General features: G+C 34.7%; 1 protein-coding gene across 4 annotated transcripts; it reads right to left on the bottom strand.

Moving 5' to 3' along the window:
* Positions 1 to 1063: 1063 nt before the first annotated feature.
* dos (daughter of sevenless) lies at positions 1064 to 13884 on the bottom strand. Of its 4 annotated transcripts, none has more exons than XM_073074904.1 (11): positions 13676 to 13884; positions 13357 to 13485; positions 12947 to 13145; positions 11522 to 11634; positions 10768 to 10957; positions 10494 to 10565; positions 9830 to 9945; positions 8006 to 8140; positions 4923 to 5030; positions 3235 to 3324; positions 1064 to 2800 (listed from the first exon to the last, which is right to left on the bottom strand). In XM_073074904.1, the coding sequence occupies exons 1-11, from the start codon at positions 13742 to 13744 to the stop codon at positions 2642 to 2644; spliced, it is 1380 nt and encodes a 459-aa protein (XP_072931005.1). In that variant the 5' UTR covers positions 13745 to 13884; the 3' UTR covers positions 1064 to 2641. The 4 variants fall into 4 exon arrangements, with proteins under 4 accessions (XP_072931005.1, XP_072931004.1, XP_072931003.1 ...); XM_073074903.1 differs by having other exon boundaries at positions 3226 to 3324; XM_073074902.1 differs by having other exon boundaries at positions 11507 to 11634.
* Positions 13885 to 15339: the final 1455 nt, after the last annotated feature.

The raw sequence follows: 15339 nt of genomic DNA on the forward strand, positions 1-15339 counted from the left end.
CCGACACGAGTGATCTACTCTACAAATACGTAATACTTATTATGAGGTGAATCGTAATACAATATTGTCTACACACTGGGAGAACTATACAACTATTATTCTTTTACATGTTCACTTACTGGAATAATACTTGTAGACAACACATTAGCTAGTATGCGATAGCAAATAATCTAACTTTCCTAAACACATTTGTGCCTCATTATACTTGTATTAAATAAAAACATAGACGAATTAACCAAATAGAAACCCAATGCAAGATACGATTAATGGTTTTTGGAGTTGTCAGGTAAAGTATCTACTATCATTAAGAATTAAATATAGAACCAATCAGCGTGAAAAAAATATTACATACAGTAGAGACGCGGTAATCCGTCGCGTCTAAAGTCCCTTAGGGATATTCAAAATTAACCAATTTTTGCCTAGCACAATTAGAAATTTGTATTGTTACTAGCTGACCCGGAAAACGTTATTGCCATATAAATAAAAAAATGTTAAGGGTGAACAACCTTTATCACTTAGGGGGATGAAAAATAGATGTTGGCCGATTCTCATAGATACCGGATAAGCACAAAAAATTTCATCAAAATCGGTCAAGCCGTTTCGGAGGAGTATGGCAACGAAAACTGTGACACGAGAATTTTATATATTAGATGGTTTATTATTTAAACCAAGCGCAATCCGAGGACTTCTAAGATCCGAAGAATTAAAGAATCATTATATAAATTAGCGGTTAATATTTCTCAGATTTATTTTTCAGCCAATTTCCTTTTTTTATTGTTTGGTATACTCAGCGCCAAACTGCTAGTCCGCTCTGAAGTTGTTGCGAGCAGGTGTAGTTATACAAATTGCTATAGCGACGCGATTAATTTCTATATTCAAAGCAGACTAGCAGTTTTACGCGGACTATTACTACTTACGAAATGGTATTATCATACAACCTACGAAATAGTTGTTATCTTGAACTGAAAAATATTTTATATTTGATGGTAACTTAACCACCAACCCTATTATAATCAATCCTATGTTATACATTGTATTGTTATATCAAAAATCCTGGCATACCGTGAAACACGTCAAGATTTCCCACATTTTGAGGATAAAACTATTTATTTCAAGATTTTTGTATGAATCCCCATACATATTTTTGTATTTATAGGAACATTAAGATCATGTACATACTTTAAGTGGTCAAAATCCAGTATTTACCAACATTTTCCCCCATCAAATACCCAATTTTCATGGCGGGCAAAATTATCTGGACCTCTAGCCAACATTGCCCACCTTGGTTTTTGGCGGAATTATAGCCTTTATACGAATGATATAAGAACCAATAAAAGAATGAAGTGTGGAACATCCACGCTACTCAGTGTTGACACATGTATATTTTATTTTCTACTAATGTTATCAGTGTTGCCGTAAGTTTCCTACTTTTTTCGAAATTAACAAATTTCTTTAGAAATTGTATTTCGGGCAAAGTACTGCTTGGTGGCAAAGTTGGCGTGTTTGACGGTAATACATGAACTTATGGACTTTATATCGCATTATATTTTTATTTGTCCGATTACCGCAACTATGTCGGAGTCTACTGGTTTACTTCGTCTTATGAATAAGAATATACAAAATAGGACTCTATTTGGCTATTTCGTCTAATAATACAAAATTCTAATACAGTGAAGTGCGTTTCATCAAGTCTTCTGGTTATTAATATCTTTTAGAGTTAGAATGGCGTACAAATAATTTTAAAGTTTTTTTATAATATTTTCAAAAAATCTTGTTACGTCACAGAGAGCTGTTAATGTACAAAGAGATTGTCCATAGAAGATTAAAACTTAGTACTAAATGCAAAACGGGGTATATTAAGTCATGTAAAAATTTACCATGGATATTTATTTTTAAAGAGAAAGAAAACTTAATATTTCATTTCTGTACAGACATAGAGCGTGTCAGACACGTGCCCTAGCAGGCAAAAAGTATTTTCTATGCAATGTGTATTAACGTATTTATTATATCTACCGTAACGCGACTGCGCAGACACAGATTTTGTCTATCACGATATGTGTCTGACACGTTCAATGTCTGTAGAGGCTATTTAAATTTGATATTAGCGCTGTTGCTATAATATTATAATAAAGCCTATACGTAATTGTTACAGGTTGAATTTCAATTAAATATTTTTGACCTGTAGGTCAGTATTTGCCACTCGCTTTTAATAACAGATATTTCAATATTTATTTCTTTCACCAATTTACTATTTATACTTGCAAATTTCACCCGACTGTGGAGCATAATGTTTTCAGAGCATGTTAGTATGAATGCCCCTTTCTTTGGCATACCCTTTGGCAGCCCTACAGTCACAACGGCTTGACGGTTTTTAACATATGACATGTTTTTTTTTTAATTCGTCTAAAGTGTGGGAGCGGCATACGCTATTTTAAGCTCAGGTTTTGGTTTATATAAAAAATCTCTACTTGTATTTATTTTTCAAACAAAAGAAATGTATACTATAATATAAAAATAATATAGCATAACGCTCTATCCTTGTAAAAAAAGGTTTTATTCATATTCAGTATTATGTAGCCATTACCCCGTTTTACATTAGAAAAAAAAATCTTATATCAGCTGACCGTAAATCTACTAGTGTTTATTGCTGGTTGCTTCTAGAAGCCTCTGCGTCTTGTCTAGTGATGTTGAAGGCTTCTGTTTTCAGGAAGTCTACAGTCTTGTAGGCGGAGTCGGCTTCGGCCGCGGAATGGGACTTGCCGTGGTGGACCTCCACGGGCTTTCTGGGCAGTTCTTGAGGCTTGAGGAAAATACGATACATCGTTAAGGTAACACATAATGATAGCTACTGTTACACATAATTGCCACTTTAACTAAACAACAAGTTTACGCAGTTTCAAAGAAAATTAAATACTGTATAACTATTGTTTGCCTTCAACTTTTGGTACTGAAATGGTAAAGTAAAATTATATTGGAATTTAAAGAATTCTCTAAAACATTTCATCCACTCCCAGACCGTACTAAAATTCCGAAAATACAAGAAATATGTGTTTGAAAAGGAGTCTAGTTATTATTTTTATTTATATTTATGATTTTAACATCGTTGAATCATAACGTAACAAAAAAAATTTTGCTAGTATGTATTTCCAATTTTCTTATTATAATTGATATCTTTGTGATTTCAAATTTTTTTTAAAAATACGAAATTTCAGTTAATTAACTTACAATATTCACCTTTGTCGTTATGGGGTTCGAAGTCTGAAGATCGAGATCTAAATACTGTAATACATCGGATCTCAGGTCATCGTGTGGGTGACCGTGTACCTGAAATTAGTAATATGATCGTTAAAAATTTTTATTTTCTTACAATACACAGGTAGCATTCCCCCCGGACCGCCGCAAGGTGTAAACGTGTATAATCACTGTTAATTAGTATTTTCTTAAAATAAATTCAAATTAAGTGAAAATAATTTAGTTCAAAAAATAGGAGTGCAGAATTCACCAGGAGTCAACGCCATACGCCTATAAAGTATAAGCAGCAAATTCCCACGCGTCGCAGTCAGCCTGGTACTACTGCGCTTGTCGGCTACGCAGAAGGTACTGTGAATATTTTGGCTCATAAACCAGCGCACACGTTTAACGCCATCCTTATCTAGGCTTAAGCTCCGCCCACCGGGCCCTGATTGGCATGAAAAAGGGACGGCGTGACTTATCTCCTCAGTGAGAAAGAGAGGACACGTAGCGTTGACATCTTGCAACTTATTATTGCCTGGTACCTTCATGAGAGCATCTAACAAGACTCCGACTAAGTCCCATACCTATAATAGAATGGACCGCACGCCGCCAAACTATGTCGCTCAGCGTAATAATCGGGGCAGGGAGAGTGAATGTACGCATGATTTTAATACTTTTCGTAACGAAATAAAAATAATAATTTCCGATTTGATGACTGCACAACAGGAGGAAATCAAGAAAATATACCCTACACTTATGGAAATAAAGGCTACAAATAGTGATATTCAAAACTAAGTTGCATTTCTTACATCCCAAAATGAAGAGTTAAAAAAAAAATTGAGCTACTTGAGACGCAAAATAAAAAGGACAACGACTACATAACACTTCTAGAAGAAAAAGTAGAAGAATTACAGCGCGAAAACCGAAAAGCTAGCATCGAAATTAAAAATGTCCCAAAAATACATAATGAGTCCAAGGAAGATCTAATGAAATTATTCTTAACTCTGTGCAACAACATTGGATGCGACATTGAAAAAAGGGACATAAGAGACATCTACAGAGTCCACAGGAAAAACGACACAAACAAAACACATTTAATTACTGAAATGTCATGAACAATGTTAAAAACTGAGTTCCTCAAACAGGCCAAAAACTACAACATAAAATATAAAGAAAAATTATGCGCCAAACACCTGGGTTTTACAAAAAACGAATATGAACCAATTTATGTATCGATGAGGCTGCTAGAACCAGAGTGGCCTAACTGCATTTTAATGATTTTTGACCTATCTGTATTATCGTAATTAAAAATGTTGTATAGTCCGCGTAACACTACTAATCGGCTCTGAATATAGAAATACACCTCGACTAGGCTACACCTCCAACGACTTCAGAGCGGAGCGGAGACAATGCACTTTTACTTTCCTCCATATTGTAAATCATGTTCTTGTAGTTAGGCTACTCTGGTTCTAACAGCCTCATATACTCGTACATAATCCTTATTAATTATACTTCACTTCTTCACTTCACAATTATTTTTCAAGTCACCGATATTATTTTAATCAAAAATGTCGCCATTTATCATTCCCACACACTTCTCCTTAATGAAATTTATGAGTAACAAACATTTGGAACCCATTTACAATTAAATACAATATTTATTTAGACAACATTCTAGTAATATTTACCTGTGTAGTCAGATAATTGAACTGTCCTATACTGTGACTGGAATGGCGTGGTTTCAGGTTGCGGTCCACCGTCGGCGGTATGATGGATAAATTACAGTAATGCATTGACTGAAACGAACAAAACATTTTATTTTTAACATTTCACTAATTCTATACAAATCATCGTAATAGTGTCGCAGATGTGATTTTTTACGACTACCCTTTCTCAATCTTATGACGTCATGACATAAGACTGAGCAGTGGAGGGGGCGGCCGGCTAGTTTGACAGTCAGTACGATCATAGCCTCCGGCTGATGCGCACGCACCCCACGTACTCGGTGAAACGATTTTGGTAGTTTTTAAATTACCAAATAAAGATAAAATGGTACATGATGTTTCTGATGACAATTTACCTACTCGGCCATACACCCACGAGCCGCCTATACCTTCGTGACAAATGAGGAATCTGAAGACTGACGAACTATATTATGTTATATTTTATGTTTATAATTTTATTTACAGCAGCGATGATCCCGTAGTGCTAGGAGCTAATAAATTCATATTGTATTTATTGAAACAACGTAAATATTATAGATCAAGGGATATAATCTTTCCAACTAATGAATTTCGCGATGAACCACGACAGATTTCTTGTATAACATTGGAGCAAATATACATGCAATCCGCCTGATGGCCCATCATCAGCTCCACATAGAACATGGGTTCTACATAAAGCCGAACACAGATGCTTTGCCAGCACACTTCTACGGAAACGCAAGAATTGCTTCTCGTTCGAAATAGGTGCGACGGTGGCGCCTCTCGGGTCCAACCACACTGACTCTACTACCATTTAAGTTCAACATATTTACCATGAAAAGCTAACCTAACCCAACCTCACCATTATCTTAACACTATCCTAAGTCGAGTGACTCTGTGTCTATCTCCCGGGAAGATCTGCGTTACAGGACCGACAGTCGCGACCCTATGTCACTCTTGGTCGACACATTTGTGAAATCAAAGTGTCCCTTAAAACAATGTATACAACAAATATATAACCACATTATAACTATACGAGAAATCGTGCTAATAAAAAGTCTAGTCTAAACTCTAACCTACCCTAACTCTTCTAATCCTAAGACTTGTGGTCCATAGGCACAATAATGAATTAAGGATTATACATATGTATAGTACAGATCATCATACACTACATATTTGTATACACATTGAATATAATTATGCAAAATCAGTGCAAAGACGTAAATATTACATCACAATAACAGAGGTGGCACCACCTCTCGCCATATCGATTGAATCACGCATAATTATGATAATATTCGCTTCCGTGGCGTATATCGCAAGATCGATATACAAATTGAATGGGTTATTTTCATGTGCATTTGCAAACGCATTCATGGCTTCTGTAACACACGTCATGAATAATGTGACCATTTATTCGCCTCATAATAACAGGACGCTCGTGGAATGATAGAAAAAAAACGTATTGGGATATTCACAATAGTTGTTATACTCGATTTTTAAAGTGGGAGCCCGCCTCTCAATCTGGGAGGTTCGAGGCCCAAACCTCAGGCAGGCACAAATTAATTATCACTTGCTTCAAGAGTGAAGAAAAACACCGTGAGGAAATCGATAAGCCGAATTCTTAAAAAAGTTCTCAAAGGTTTATTAATTCTACCAACTTGTTGAACGTTATAGTTTATCAACGTTATGTTATCAACGCGTTGAACTGTGGCCTCAATCCCTCGCTATGAAAGGAGACCCGTGCCCAGCAGTGTGTCAGTAATGGGATGGAAAAACCATCTCTACGAAGCAGTTTCCTTCCTTGTAGCAAATAAATTTCAAAATATCAAATCAACTTCCCAAGTAAGAAAGTAGCTAGAAGTAGTAGTAATAGTAGTAGTATTATAGGAAAAGATGCAAAAAAACTAATGACTTTCACCTCGGCCAGGGACAACGGAACAAATAACTTGAAAATAGGACTGTCCCGCCCAACGCGGGACGTATGGTTACATTAACCATGAAAAGATTGTTTACGTTAACTCCACGACTGAATATCTCAACAGGTCATCGTTGATTCCATCAGGATTTTGCATTTCAATAGGCACTAAAGGATTCAGTGTTCAATGGATTTACAATATTGTTTACAACAGATTATATTGCCTTTTGTTTACGAGGAAAACAGGCGTTTCGACGTCATTTTGCGAAATTATTTAGGTAAATATCACTAAAATCGCTCGAGGAAATTAGCTACATAAAGTAGTACATAATTGTAATGTACTACTACGGCGACTAGCGTTTCCAAGTCCAAATCAAAATGATAGGGAAATGACCAGTCGTTTATGGGCATTTTGGGTTTCATCAAATTGAAATAAAAATTGTAGTTGTTTAATAAAACTTTAAGAAAAAACTCATAAATTTTTCACAATCATTATTCGGTTAAGATACGTGTTACTACTACCGCACATGGGCATTTATAATCAAACCCAGATAAGATTTGATTCCTGCCTGAGATCGGCTACAGATTCGCCGCTACCCCCGATAACTAAGCTGGAATGCTTCGGAAAAGTACATCTCCCTCACCACACTACTATTATTAGGTAGAAATAGGTGCAGTGGTGCCGCCGGAGAGGAACCATACAGAGTTCGATACGTACCTACTTATACACAAGAATACGGTACAAACGTATAGTCCGCGCCCAACTTCTAGTCCACTCTGAACTTGTTGCGCGCAAATTTAGTTAGCATATACTCCGTAACGTAAGGGCATACAAACTGCGCTATGTACCCGCGGGCGAGAACGGGCATCGGAGGGTCGCGCTGTCTTCGTCCCGCTAATATCTACAATATGCTATTGCGACGCGACTTGTTTCTATATTCGGAACGGCCTAGCAATTTGGCACAGATTATACCTTGCTTATACAGACTTATCACATATCCACGTGTAGTATAGTCCGCGTATAACTGCTAGTCCGCTCTGAATTTAAAAATGAATCGCGTCGCCATAGTAAATTGTATGACTACACCTGCTGGCAACAACTTCAGAGCGGACTAGCAGTTTGGCGCGGTCTCTATCCACATATACTCACGAGCTGATCGAGCGTGAATCCGTCGTCGTCGTCGTGGTGGTTCCGCGCGGTGGAGAGCGTCGCGCGGCGCGGCGACGGCGGCGCCGTGCCGGATATGCGTCGTGACGTGCGCATCCACGGCAATGTTCGACCGGGCTGCGGGCACATAAACATTTTTATTATTTTTAGGGTCCCTTTTTTATAATATAGGAGTAGCAGACCAGCATGCAGTCCACCTGATGGTAACTGGCTACTGCCGCTCATGGACATCTGTAATCAACCCCAGATAGAATTAAATTCCTACCTGAGGTCGGCGAGGTTGCGATCCTAACCCACAATCATTTGCAATCATTCTAATATAACACAGGATGTGTTTCCAACCATTACGTTACTTATTATAAGCATAAAGGACTTCCTATCATCTATACTAATAAATACAATTTATAAGTGTATGTTTTTCAAAATAACACCTTTTTATTTAATGCATATAAAAGGTACTTGTAGTTGTATAGTCCGCGTAAAACTTCTAGTCCACTCTGAATATAGAAGTGAATAGCGTCGCCATAGCAAATTGTATGACTACACCTGCTCGTCACAACTTCAGGACGGACAAGTAGTTTGGCGCGAACTATAATATCAAAAAACTAGTATTAAAAGTTTATTTTTCGGCTCAACTAAACCCATTTTCACAGACCTTGGCTAATGTAAGAAGAAACATAGGTCAATTTTATTTGAGAGAATGTTGTTTGCAAACAAAAGAAAACTTTGAATGTAGTCGAAAAATATTATTGTCCAGACATTAAAACGTCGTAGGATATTGAAAGTTTTTGAATAACATATGTAAATGTTAAATAACACTGACAGGCAAAATAAATATAACTTACAGGACAAAATCGAACCCATAAAATGTGTTATTCATCAATTTTGCAGTGAAGGGTAACTTTATATCAATTTTTATGAATACCTACTATCACCTTCACTGTCCGTCAAGAAAACGAATAGCAATAAGGCTTTCGATACAAAACTTATAATAAACAAGGACGCCCTTGAATGACATATATTTGTATGGACATGTAAATAATTTCTAGAAAATGAATATCATTTTCGATATATAACAAGGTATTTACAGACATGCGAATAGAATTTCAGAGATTGACTGTGGGAGATATCTAAAAATAAATACCTTTTTTACTACGCTTTTTTATTCTCCTATATATATGTATCCGAATCTTTAAACTCGACTATCACCCACTTTGAACTGCCAGATTTGTACAAATTTTGAACAATTATTAGGTGACAATACTAAACTTTAATAATTATATACCATTGTCCTCATCAGAATGGTCAGGATTAACGATTTTCCTTGTGCGATTTTAGCGTGGTTTTTAGGTTTTTTAACTATCGTTTATTTATATGGCCATCATTCCACATGACGGTAATTGGCCAGTAGCTTTTATGGACATCTTGAACAAACTATACAGAATAGATTATAATATAAGATGAAGAATTCAATTTGTCGCATTTTCAGTCCTGAAGACTAAGATTGTCCTGAAGTCTAAGTAGAACCTTTCTCCGAAACGCAAGAGAGAAAAAGGTTTCGCTTTTCAAGATATAGAAAATCCCGACTATCAATTATCATTATTTCACTATATTAATGTAAGTTAACTATGAAACCATACAAATTAATTGTCATTTAAAATAACTTGTTCCTTCCCTAATTACTTTGACAAGGTGTTAAATAAGTGTCAATAGACATTTGTGGCTGGTATTGTTTTATAGGAAATTATATTTTTTAAATATTTTTCTGATAATTATTGCTATTTTTGAATGCATATGTGTACTTACCCAGTCCCTATCGAGTGAATCAACGGGTACCAGAAATTTGGGAGATGAAAATGATTCCTTTTGGGAATCCTTGCCCATAGCGAAAGTCTTCGGTGGTCTCGGAGGAACAGGGGGTCCTAGAAAGAAATAGAAAGAACTAGTAAAATCTGATTTGTGTGATAATGTGATTTCTTTTTTTATAACATAGCAGTAGCAATCGAGCATGCAGTCCATCTGATAGTAAGTGGCTACTACCGCACACCTGTAATCAACTACTCAGATAGGATTAGATATAGCTACCTGACGTCGGCCACACATGCACCACTATTGTTGAGGTCTAAGCTGGAACGCCTCGAAAAGTATGTCTCCCTTACCACACCCTTCAAACCAGAACTCCTCAGCGCTTAAGGCTGCTGTTATGAGGCAATAATAGGTGTGGCGTTGGTGCCGCTGGAGTCAAACCACAAAAGGTTCTACTACCTTCTAACCATTTATGATTCAATAACTAATTTTTGCACTAGAGCCAGGCGAAAATCTCTCAAAATTGAAAGAGTTGAGGTTGTAATCCACCTTAATATTAGTCAAAATTTAGAATTAACCAAATGCATTATTCAAGACATTCATTGATTTGGACCGACTGAAACAGCAGGTAAAAGCAAGAACAAAATAATTATGAAATATGTACCATCTTCAGACAATCCATTTCTTCTCGGGCTTGCTGCAGATTTTGTAAATGACTTTGCAGCAGGCCAGTCCCCTAAAATAATTTTAATTATATTAAATAGTTAATAATATAATAGCTAAGCAACGACAACCTAAGTCTGTCTGTCTGCTAATACAAGTCTAATAGAAGACTAAATAATTTTGTTAAAAATACTTTTGTCTTTATAAAAGCTGACAACCCTAACTTTACATTACAGTATTTTAACACAAGACTGGTACATAAAGAAAGTACTAACGTATATTTGATTGACTAGCATTCAGCGATCTGCTTTCATCTTCACTCAGATTTGAGTCATTTTCGGAGAACTCTGCATTATTGTTGGGTGGTCTAATGTAGGGCTGGCTCATGTACATCTGATTCCCACGTGCTGCTCTCGTACTGATCACGATGTTTTTGGGATCAAAAGTGAAGGCACGATGCGGTTCCTGCAAGAAAGTTATTCTATAAGCCCAAGAGAAGTTTTCTTTACATACTGAAACTTGACTAAATAGTCAATGTCAACTTGACTAAATAGTCAATGTCATGACTCGAAATAGTCTCGAATAGTCAATGTCTCTATGACATTGACTATTTAGTCAACTTGACTAAATAGTCAATGTCATAGATATATGTAACCAGTTCTACATAAAAGAGTGTTGCCACTCCTGAAGACTGAGATTACCTTATATATAAGTCAGCCAGCATTCTTACTCTCCCACCAAATAGCAAGAACTGCGTTGTGCTAGAAATAGATATTGCGGTGGTACCTACCCAGTCAACCAATACATACAATGTTAAGCATAATCATTAATAATGTTAGCAACTTTTCTAAACTGGAGATAAAAACTAAATACTATAATACTTGAGTAGTCTCTATAATCTGTATTGAGCATTTAATACGAATGCTTACAACAAAACCGAACATAAAAGAACCGATACAGATCTAGAGAGTACTCGCACTTAAAAATTAGTGGAATTATAAATGTTAGATCTACCTCAGTGATATATACCTGGGCACGGACGCCTGTTATACACTCCGATATTGGTATATACGGTCCAGTGCTATCACCACACTCATATTGCTCATTAGCGACGGAGACGGATGAGTTATTCTGATACGTAACTGAAAATAAAAAGACTTAAATTAATCAATATCAATCACATTGTACGTTTTAAAAAGCAAATGTGAAAAAAAGATGATAATAGATATATGTATCTTTATTTCTATCATCGCAAGCAGTCTTATAACTAGGTAAGTCTATCTTGAGTTCTAAGTTAACACTTGTACAATTGTTTTATTTTTTATGAATATATTTACAATAATATTGAATTTGCTGTAAATTTATAATTGCCATGGTTTACTAGTTATGATTTAATAAGAGTAAATCTCCCTACTTCTACTATGTAGATTTAAAATAAAATAAGTAGGTATTATGTATTCATGTTTATACAAGTTAAAAAGAAATAATTGGTGATGAGGTGTTCACCTGAATTTCACAATTTTTTATAAACTTATAAATAATGCAACAATATTCATGTTTTTGCTCAGCCTAACCCAGATATAAGATTGTCACGTAGTATATAGTAATGAGAAATGTTATTTAAAAAGCAAGCATGGTACATTTTTAATATTTCACAGAAATCATTTAGCCTAATCTAGCTCTTAGTGCTAAGTGGTTGTAAATTATCTATATATAAAATTTCGTTATCAGACATTAAAAAAATACAGTTATCATTCGCAAAGAACTAACTAAAATTTAGGCCAAGCCAGAGACAGAACGAAATAAAATTAAATCAAAGCCAGGCACTTAAAAAGAGCACTCTCTAAGAAGAATAGATTTACATATCACAGAAATATCTCTTCTTATATAAAAGAAATTTACAGACCAAGTATAGTAACCAAATTAATTTATGATTTATTTAGTTTTAATGTGGATTTAATTTCTTACACTTCTTTATAATAGAGTCACTTCAAAAAAATAATACAGAAAGCACAGCTAGTAGTTGATTGTTAAGTATCGTCATCAAATTAATTTATGATTTATTTAATCTTAATGTGGATTGAATTAAATTACTTCTGCATCTTCATAACAGAATCACTTCAAAAAATAATACTGGAAACATAGCTAGTAGTGGATTGTTGGCACAAATACACATGTAATTTTGAATTTTAACAATATTAAAAGCATCGGCAAAAATGGAAATTAAATAAAATTGCATTTGCAATAATCTCGCCTAGTGCTACCAGCAATCATCTCTAAATAATAGATTGAGCTGACATATAAATGAATTTGGTAAAAAAATATATACCAAAAATGTTTTTAAAAATAAAAATGTATACTCCACTTACACTTGAATTTATGAATTATAAATAATAGTCAATTCACTACCAATATTAAAAATTTGAATTAATAACATTAATTAAATATATTTACCTATCATACTTGGTGAATCTTCGGTGGACCGTAAACCACACACTCTGCAAATAGCGTCCACCCATCTTTCCATGTCGGCTTCACAGTCGGCCTCTAAGTGGTACGTTCGCGACTGAGTCTGAATCGTGAATACTGAACCCCGCAGCTTTGGGTCTAAAGTACCATGGCTATTTCTCTCCATATGCAAGCCTGCATCCACCTGTCAACCCAAATCTCATTCATTTAAATATATTCTACTGAATGATTCAATTATCATTGGTAAGTACAGATTTCCACTATATGCATATCACACAGCATTGTTTGCATTTTTTGAACATTTTCATTTATAAAATGACATGTAAACATTGGATACCAAGAAGTCAAAGGCTTATAAATAAATTAGTAACATTGTCAGCTTGACAATTAATTACCTGTTCACACAAATCTAAGTTGATGGTGCCCTTGAGCCGCCTGCAATTCCGGTCCGCATAGTAGTCTAGAAAATATTGGCCAGGGAGCTCGCCTGACTGCCGCAAGGCAAACCACCTTCTGCGCCATTTCTAGCACAGCAACAATATTAACGTGAATAATATACAATCATACATAAATACTACGAAGTTAATTAAACAATTTACCAACCCAAAAGGAAAATATATGAACATCACACTGTAACAGGACAACTTTTAATACACCACAAACGAAATAACTTTCTGTCAACAAAGATAAATGTAAGTTTGAAAGTCTGCTTACCGTCCTCCAAATACGCTTCATAGGTGGCGATTTCGTTAACCATCCCTCGAAAACAATATTTTTAGACATAGTAATATCAAAAGCCTATCCTAAGAATATGAGTCACAGAAATAATTTATTTATGTACACCAATGATAACCCATACTACCTATACCAAGTTTCCAGTCCTAGCGGATTGCTTCACTTTGCTTTCAGATTTAACTTTTGGCACAGATAATTAGATGCATGTCACAGACGGACATACCGCGATACTTACAAAACTAACAGATTAAAAATACTCAAGACGGACAGTGCGTGGTATACACCCAAATAATAGGTACACTTTACATTTGCTATTAAAAATATTTTATTCACCGTGTACTTTAAAATTAATTACGTGTTATTTTCTAAAGCGCTGCAAAGTCATTATTTCTAAGTATTTCATAAAATATGTAAAGAAATCGGAGATTTGAAATATAAATGTTTTAATTTCTTTTTTAATAATAACTCAGTAACTGTGCGCTTAAACAAGATTAATTGTTGCTGATTTAAATAAAATATTATATGTAATGATCTTGGAGAAAAATATTAATAGTTTCACAAATATGTGAAGTAAAAACGGGTTTTTATATTTTAATGAATTACTTTGAAATAACTTATACAGCGTACGTTTCATTTATGTCTATTGGACATTATGTAAATAAAATACCCTTAGTAAAGGGAAATCATAATAAACTAGCCACACTAAAAGTATACTAATCAACTGTCAAACCAATCATGCCAAATATTGTAATCCGACAAACTTTTTGCGGCAAAACTGTGCTTGCGGCAAAGAGTATAGTAACTGGCTTGCGGCAAGGACGTCACTGGCATTCATAATATTGCCAGGAAAGTAAAACTACCTAAGAAGTGGTAAAATTTTAACGATTATGTTTAACAAAATTTAACATATTCTTAGGAATGAATAATAGGTATTTGTTTTTGTTTTCATTTTATTGACAAATAACATAAGGTGCAATTCTTAAGATGTTATTTTATTAAATGAAAGTAAAAAAAAACTTTTTACTTGGGGAATTTGAAAAATCTGTCATGAAGTTAAAAACAAATATCGCCAAGTTGTCATTTGTCAAAACTACCTAGAGGTGGAAAAAAGTTAACAAGCACATTTATTAATATTTTGCATGGTATTACAAGTATCTAATAATATTATTAGTCATTATTCATTTTATTGACAAAAAACATAAATCCTAGTTTTAGATCGTAATTTTATTTAACTAACGGAAAATCAAAATCTTGTTTTTGGGGAAAAATTGAAAAAGTACTCGTGTAGCTGACAACAAATGACTTCCCGAAAACCGCCGCACGCAAAAATAAGTTTGGCGGAATGTACTTTGAATTAAAGATGACGCATGAACATCAGTGCTGCTAGTGTAAAATTGCTCCTCTATCAGACAATATAGCGGAGATATTAATATGATGTGTGAAATTGAACGCCTAATATAATAGGAGCGGCAACCACCAACACTAAATCTTTTACTAATAATTTGATAGTCTATTAGTGTTTTGTACTTTATGTTTAGTTTACCTATATTATTTAAAGTAATAGATCTGTTTTAGGAATATTATAGTACCATTTTTCCATAGCCTCACTTTCTTATGTAAATAAATAATAAAATTATTTTTCC

The sequence above is a fragment of the Epargyreus clarus genome, unplaced genomic scaffold (assembly GCF_041222505.1).
Source record: "Epargyreus clarus isolate Ecla_fem2 unplaced genomic scaffold, WU_Ecla_fem_2.2 ptg000007l, whole genome shotgun sequence".
In the NCBI taxonomy this organism is placed as follows: Eukaryota; Metazoa; Arthropoda; class Insecta; order Lepidoptera; family Hesperiidae; genus Epargyreus; species Epargyreus clarus.

Excerpts from the sequence above, each read along its gene's own strand:
- dos (XM_073074901.1), bottom strand. The coding sequence starts at position 13,744 with ATGTCTAAAAATATTGTTTTCGAGGGATGGTTAACGAAATCGCCACCT. Across the intron at positions 13,146-13,356 it reads ACTTAGATTTGTGTGAACAG|GTGGATGCAGGCTTGCATAT; the intron begins GTAATTAATTGT and ends TTGGGTTGACAG. Across the intron at positions 5,031-8,005 it reads GATTCACGCTCGATCAGCTC|TCAATGCATTACTGTAATTT; the intron begins GTGAGTATATGT and ends TGTTCGTTTCAG.